This window comes from Propithecus coquereli, unplaced genomic scaffold (assembly GCF_000956105.1).
Source record: "Propithecus coquereli isolate 6110/MARCELLA unplaced genomic scaffold, Pcoq_1.0 Scaffold54, whole genome shotgun sequence".
Taxonomy (NCBI): Eukaryota; Metazoa; Chordata; class Mammalia; order Primates; family Indriidae; genus Propithecus; species Propithecus coquereli.
In genome coordinates, this window is record NW_012151285.1 from 1,955,136 (window position 1) to 1,963,423 (window position 8,288).

Sequence of the window (8,288 nt, forward strand, 5' to 3'; positions counted from 1 at the left end):
AAAAAAAGAAAGTTAAAAAAAATAAATAAATAAAAATAATGCCTTGGGAACTAGACTTCTCAGTTGAGATCCTTACTCTACCACTACTAGCTGTATGATCTTGAGCAAGAGATTTAACCCTTCTGTTTCCTTATCTGTAAAATGGGAATAATATTAATAGTACCAGCTTCATGGAGTTGTTGTAAGGATTAAGTGAAAAGCACTTAGACTAGCACTTGGCACACAATCAGCACCATGTAAGGATTAGCTATTGTTGTCGTCAATGATATATCTGCTACTAGAATTTTATTCTATAATTTATATGTAACCTGTCATCTTCAGTATGTTTTCTGACTTGCTTTCTGATGATTTTTTAAGCTTGCCTTTGTTGAAATAAATGTCTGATTTTTAAAATATAAGGTCCGAGTGTGGTGGCTAATGCCTATAATCTCAGCACTTTCAAAGGGCAACGTGGGAGGATCGTTTAAGCTCAGGAGTTCGAGACTAGTCTGGGCAACATATCGAGACCTTGTCTCTATCAAAAAATAAATAAATTAAAATAAAATGTAAGATTTTTAAAAATGTAAAGTCATGATATTGGATTGTTCATAATAGTATAATTTTGCATTTTATTTTTATTCACAAATATTTAGTCCCTAAAGTATGTCATATTTATTTTAGGCCTCTAGTCCAGTGAGTTTTGTGCCTCAGTCTGTAGTATTGAGAAAAGGGAAAGGACAAAAAAATCTTTCTTTTAGTTTACTGGTGGATCTCTTACATTCTAGGTTGGTTATTGTGGAGAAAAATTACAGACCACTTGAACATTTTTAGTAATACATTTCATTCATGATAAGCCAAGAGTTAACAAGGATTAACACTTGCACAGCTCTACAAAAATTCTTGAATTCTTGTCAAGACCAAGACCAGTTTGACTTCTAGGGGTAACTTAAATAGATATATCTCTCCCCGAATCTCCCTCGGGAAAGAATCCCAACCCAACTCTACTTCTCCTAAGCTTTCATGATCAGCAATGGCTATTTGGAATCTTTGCTTTAAGAACATTCCTAAAACCCTGATTCGATAGAAGTTGAATGCTTTTGTTTTAGGGACAGGTTAGTTTAAGAAATTCTAGTAACCTATTTATGGGCCCTGTGTTATACTGTTTTCTGTGTTATTTTATTAAGAAGTTCAAAATTACAGTGTTTGATTATTCAATAAGGTTGGATCCCAAGTAGTTACATTGAGAGGTCCTCCTTGGGTGGGACTTCCTTACTGCTTCCTTCTGTATGCTGTGGCCTCCTCATACAGATACTCTCCCTGGTCTCAAGGGATCCTCCTGCCTTGGCCTCCCAAAGTGCTAGTATTACAGGCGTGAGCCACCATGCTGGGCCAAGATTGTAATTTTTGAGGCAGCAAGACAGTATAACAATTCTGCCAAATTGTCACTGAGCTGGCCTATTATTGTCTTGAGTTGGTTTGCGTATTAGGTTGGTGGTTTTCTTAGTTATTTAATGTCTTTGTCTAGCAGTCCCCAGCCTTTTTGGCACCAGGGACTGGTTTCATGGAAGATAATTTTTCCATAGGACAGGGGGACTGAGTTGGTTTCAGGATGATTCAAGCACATTACATTTATTGTGTAGTCAAACCTCTGTGCTAATGACAATCTGTATTTGCAGCTGCTCCCCAGCACTAGCCTCACCGCCTCAGCTCCACCTCAGGTCACCAGGCATTAGATTCTCATAAGGAACGTGCAACCTAGATCCCTCGAGTGTGCGATTTACAGTAGGGTTCACACTCCTGTGAGAATCTAACACCAGCACTGATCTAATAGGAGGCAGCACATATGCGGTGATGCAAGTGATGGGGAGCAGCAGTAAATACAGATGAAGCTTTGCTCATTCACCCACCACTCACCTCCTACTGTGTGGTCCGGTTCCTAACAGGCCACAGACCAGTACCAGTCTATGGCCTAGGGCCTGGGGACCACAGTCTTAGTCTGTTTTCTGTTCTGAAACTGGGTTATTTATAAGAAACAAATTTTATATCTTAGAGTTATGAAGGCTGAGACGTCTGAGGTTGAGGGGCTGTATCTGGTGGGGCCTTCTTGCTGGTAGAGACTCTCTGCAGAGTCCTGAGGCAGTGCAGGACATCACAAGGCAAGAGGGCTCATAAGAGACAGTCAAACTGATTTTATAACAGACCCACTCTTGTGACAACTAACCAACTCCAGTGATAACTCATGAATCCATGAATGGATTAATCCATTTGTGAGGGCAGAGCCCTCATGACCCAATTACCTCTCAAAGGTCCCACCTCAAAAATGCCATTGACATATAAATTTGAGGATAAAGTTTCTAACACATGAAACTTGGGGTACACATTCAAACCACAGCATTTAGCTTAGTAGTTTTTACAGGCAATAGGAATGGATTAGTTTTATGAGTATTTTTTACACCAAAATATTTTCCCCAAAATATTCCAAAGGAGTAGACAGTAAAGGAATGAAAATATGATTGATTTTAAGAGACTGGAAAAATAGATAATTGATTTTTAAAAATAAAAATACTAAATCCAAAGGTTAATTATCCATCAAAACCAAACCAGGACTTTTGACTTAGAGTGATGGTAAATGATTATTAGGTATCTTGTGTATTCTTAGGACTGGAGTTATTTTAGGGGATCCTTAAAATTAGTGTTGCCTAGAGAGGGTCCCACTTCAGAAGTCATGGACAGAGAATCCTTTGGCAATTGTCTCTTGACGTGCATCTTATCCTCCATGATTAATTTCACTGATGTTTTAAAATTAAAATATCTTAAAGGAATCATATGAAGTGATTTAAAATGCAGTCTTGGTTTCAACTGCAGATCAGTTGGAGTTGATCTTTTCTTCTTTTGGAATGGGACGAGAAATCTTCATTTTTAACCAAGTTGTCTACCACTCAGTTCTGTTGTGCAGGATCCTACTATAATGGCCTAGAAGCAGCCAGTCCTGAGAAAGCAAAGAGAGCCCTGTTATACTTAGCCCCCACATTCTCTAGGCGTTGGATTTTCTCTTTGTTTTTATTCCCACTGCTATCATCCTCAGTTAAGGTTTCCATAATTTATTCTAGCCTGGAAGATACTCACAGTTTTCTGAGTGGTCTATCCCTCTAGGCCCTGCTTCCTGCTAGCTCTGACAGTTCTTCCCACTTTTGATATATTATTCTTGTCAGATCTACTAGGCACCCATCTCCTATGATCTGGCCTATCCATCTTCATGCTTTGCAATTTTCTAACAGGAATCCTGTACTTCCAAAATTAAGGTTTGTTATCCTTCAACAGCCACTCAGATCTCATTGAATGGATTCCACTCACTCCTCCACACCGATCCCTTCATTAAATACTTGAGTTCTTTCAGTGTATATTATATTATACTAGGTGTAATGAGGAATTCAAAGATTATAACAATGCTTCACAGAGAGCTTGCAATCTAGGGAGTCAGATGTTTTATGGAAACGGTAAATATCAGCATGAATTTGAGGCATTATAAAAATTGTTATAAGATACTACTAAGAATGATATTTTAAGTGCTGGAAACTCATTTTACTTGTGATTTCCTTTCTCTGAAGTACTTTAGCATTTAAAATTTATAGTATTATTCTGATATTATATTACTATGTTATATCTTATATCAGTAAGTCTTAAAAAGTGGTAAACATCATGAGATCTGTGCCTACACATTTGGTTTTTGGTTGAAGTTTCAGAAATATGTGAACACGAAGCAACAATATTGATGGAAAATGATGTTCCATACCACACAATTAAATGGTTTTTAAAAAATATCTTTGATGAAACTTTTTTTAATTGGTTGAAATTGTGGTTATTTAAAGCCTTAAAACTTTCTGAAGTGCTACTTTTATCAGAATTCACAACATCTCTTTTGTTAAAGAATTTTTCATTTAACAGAGTAATAAACCTAGTCAAGTCTAACCACTAGATTGCTGTGAGAGCTATGATGTGGACCTACGTGTATATATGTATTGGGGAGCAGAGTAGTGGAAAATAACCACACGCATTACCTAAAAAACATGAGAACTTGTATTTTTTCACCTTACTGACAGTTTGGGTATTATGTAAGATAAATATTAATGAACAAAATGCTAAGTCTTGAACTTTTATAGAATTATAGGCAGTTAATCTGGGATTACTTTAAGAGAAAGCACCAATTTCTGCTGAGTTTTCTACAGTCTAAAATGCTTAATGTCCTGGGGCAAACATTTTTCAAATTTTAAAATTTCATGAAGACTATTAAGTATTATAAAATGAAATTGAATATACATGTGACATTAGGCTTAATCAATTTCTTGTTAAAAAAATTAAAGAGAGGATCCATTGCTTATCAGTCATTAGAGTGTCTGACTTAGGACAGCAGGGGAGAATGCTTAATGAGTGATAATACTGTCCTGTTAATTCAGTTTTGGCATTGGATGGCATATTAGAGCTTATTTTCTGGTTTTATTTGTCAAACTGCATGATTGATTTGGCAACCCTTCTCCCACACCCGCTTTAAAGGCACTTTGTTCACAGATTAGCAAGAATTAATTTTAGACAACTTTGATTCCAAAGTCTCAGGGAGAAATGTTTAAAGTGAAGTCAAGGAAATAATCTGGTCTCACCTATATATTTCTTTTTGGCGTCTGTTAGATCTTTCTCAGTTCTTCCTCATTTCTCTGTCACTCTCCTATGTGAGAAAAGAAAAATTATAACAATACATATTTTCCATTTTGTTTAATTTGCTTAGTCCAAAATTTCTGATTCTGCAAAATGTGCGGTTACTATAGTTGTGTGACTGCAGGATTGACTTGGAAAATCTACTTTTCTAGGAAGCAATGATGTTTTTAATTTGAGAAAACTTTTAGTGAGGGAGAGGTGAATACAGTATTCAGCATAGAAGAGAATAAAACACATAAGACATTGTACTGGTAGTCAGCTTGGAAGAATAGGAATTTAGGTCAGAGACATAAAATCTTATCTGAATCTCTTTTGGGATTAGTTATGTTGATCTAAGAGGGCAAATTATTTTACCTATATGTATTTCAGTTTTTTTATTGCCCAAATGGTAATAATATTTGTTAACTTACATAGGGCATGTAGTTTGAGCTTAAAACAAGGTAATGCATATGAAAGCACTCTTAAAAATATCTTTCATCAATAAAAATTCCTGTTGGTTTACAAGTATTTCACAATAGTGTAACTTCTAATTCTTTTTTCTTTTTTTAGATGAGGTTGCTTTTTTAAAAATAAAAGCGGGGGAACCACCTGGAACTTGTTGTTTTTAAAAGAATATCATGAATGAAAATCAGTTATTTGATTAATGACATTGTGTTCAGCAAATGAATCTTTACATATTGTAAGCAGTGGTATTTCTTTTATCTATATGTTGGTTTTTGGTATGATTAAATATATTTTTCTTATCTAAGGTGGGATCTCATCGTGTCCGTATGTCAAGGGGATTTGAAGCTAATGCACCTGCTTTTGACAGGTAAGACTGATTATTTTTATATAGTCCTGTAAGTTTTGATATGGCTAAGTAGTGACACTAGTTATATTTACTTATTCATTACAATTTTGGCTTGAGGTAAAATTCCTTTTAATTGGAAGACTGTGGCACCATTATTGTGTTTTGTGATGGTGCTAGAAGTGTGCGTCTTGATCTCTTGGCCTTAAAACTTCCTCTCTGGGTGTCGTCCAGTGGAGTAGCCACTAATCACACGTAGCTACAAAGTACCTGAAATGTGACTAGTCCTAACTGAGATATGCTGTAAGTAAATAAAATGCACAGGAGATTTCAGAGACAATGCAAAAAAAAAAAAAAAGAATGTAAGATACCGCATTAGTATATTTATCCCTTGGTGTACATGGGGGATTGGTTCCAGGAAACACCTCCCCCCATACCAGAATCAGTGCATACTCAAGTCTTGCAGATGGCTCTGCAGAACCTGTGAATATGAAAAGTCGGCCTTCAAGTCAGCCCTTCATATTCGTGGATTTTGCATGCTGAGAATACTGTATTTTTGATCCTTGTTTGTCTGAAAAAAATTCACATGTAAGTGGACTTGCACAGTTCAAACCCACGTTGTTCAAGGGCCAGCGGTATTTGTTTTATATTGAATACATGTTGAAATGATATTTTAGATACGTTGAGTTAAATAAAATATATTTAATTTCATCTGTTTCTTTTTACCTTTTAAAATGTATCTTCTTGAAAGTTTAACGTTATAGATATGGCTCATGTTATATTTCCTTTGTATGTCATTGCTCTACATAGCTTTTGGAATGATTGGAAGCTGGAGAGAAAAAAAAATTTATATTGGGGCCTGTTTTTATGAAAGCAGCTAGAGTTAGTAAGGAGGTCCCTCTGAATGCTCACGGAGTATGTGATGTCCTCACACGTCAGGTGCAGCCTTCGCCATCTGCCCTTACTGCTTTCCTAGCCAAGCTGAAGGCTCGTGTCTGTCTTATCTGGTGCCAGCCTCACCTAGTGGGCAGGGAGCTGGAGGCCTCCACGGCTCCAGCATAGGTGGGAGTCCCAGCACCCATAAGTCAGAGAGGAAATTGGATTAATGATTTTTCATAAATTCGGAGTTTTGAGACCATGTACAATGAATTTTTACCCAATTTTACCAATTCTGTGAGTTTGAAATACTGCCATATAGATTCTGTTTAATAATGGATTCTTGTTTATTGGAAAAAAATTAGGCTTATCATTTGACATATGCTTATTTCCTTTCTTTCTTTAATAGGCATTTTAGAACACTTAAGAGTTTATATGGTAAACAAATAATAGTAAATTTGCTTGGATCTAAGGAAGGAGAACATATGCTCAGTAAGGCTTTCCAGGTAAGTACGTCATTTCTTCTTTTGTTCTGGCCCACGGACACCTGGAATGGTATTAAAAAAATAAAATAATACAATAATCAAATTCTCCCAGCAAGTAAATTAATTCCTAGAAAAAGGTTGGGTATTTGTTGGAACCTTTAACTCTTTGAGGCTATTAGGAAACAGTTTAGGTTTAAGCTAATGTTGCTGATATTGGGATTATGGAAAGCTTTCAAGGCAATTGACACTATTTTCTAATCTGCTTATTTATTTTGTAGAGAAACAGAAAAATACCATCCCCACAAAAATGTTCATCTATCACTAGCAGAGAAATATCAGGCACATTCCTTCTTCACCTGTTCATTGCCTTGCCTGCTTCCTAGAAACCACAGTCATTGTTTTAAACCTATGAAATTGTGAATAATGCATTTATATGACATGCAAGTCTATACTTTTTTGTATTGAGGGAAAACTTGAGAATTTCAAGTATGAAAGAACCCAAAGAAATGCCTGACTTCTAAAGGAAAAATATTTTAATGAGCACTTATTGAATCAATAATGGATTAATATAAATTATGGTGTTATATAAGATTACAAATTTAAATTAAACCAAATGGTTGGAAAACATTTTTCAAAGTTAAATTTCCTAAATCCAAAAGTAACCTCATTATTTAGCTATTTTTCTAACCTTGTGAAATAAATATTGTTAATAAACAGCTTACACTTTAGAGAGTAACCTTTTATGATAAAATTAAAAAATATTTGTGTATTTTTTAATGAAGGTATAAAAATGAATATTTCAATCTTTGATAGGCTTTATCTTAAATAAGATACTTTATTTTGAGTTTAGGCATAGCAGTTATTAAATTTGTGTTATAAAATGGTGATTAGAAATAATATTTCATTTTCTAAGCCAGATGAGAATATTATTTAGGTGGGGGGATGGGAAAAAAAGAATATTATTTAAGTTCCAAGATGTTAATTGTATCACCTAATCTCTCAGAGATAGTACATGAGGTTGTAGAGAAAAGATGTCTTTAGGTATCAGCAAGTAATTTTCCATTTTACTGCCATTGTTGGTGAAAGTTTTGTGGGATTAGTGACATCTCAAAAGACCATGCTGAGGTTTTAATTTAAAATGTAAGGTTTCATTTGTAACATTATATTGATAAGATTTTATTTAGTTAACATTTAGATGAATATTTGCCTTTTTACTTTCAGAGTCATTTGAAAGCTTCTGAACATGCTGCTGATATCCAGATGGTGAATTTTGACTATCATCAAATGGTTAAAGGAGGAAAGGCAGAAAAATTACATAGTGTTCTTAAACCTCAAGTCCAGAAGTTTCTAGATTATGGATTTTTTTATTTCAATGGAAGTGAAGTTCAAAGGTTTGACTGCTCTGCTTCTCTGTTTTTAAATTGGAACTTTGGTATAATTTTAAAATTATT

General features: G+C 35.0%; 1 protein-coding gene across 1 annotated transcript in view; it reads left to right on the forward strand.

The window, feature by feature from the left end:
• The window catches only part of SYNJ1 (synaptojanin 1), a 99,584-nt gene that overhangs the window by 26,898 nt on the left and 64,398 nt on the right, over positions 1 to 8,288 (forward strand). Inside the window, exons 6-8 of the mRNA XM_012657335.1 lie at positions 5,439 to 5,500; positions 6,762 to 6,858; positions 8,059 to 8,228. Of these exons, the coding sequence (XP_012512789.1) occupies positions 5,439 to 5,500; positions 6,762 to 6,858; positions 8,059 to 8,228 (329 nt within the window). The remainder of the gene's footprint in view (positions 1 to 5,438; positions 5,501 to 6,761; positions 6,859 to 8,058; positions 8,229 to 8,288) is intronic.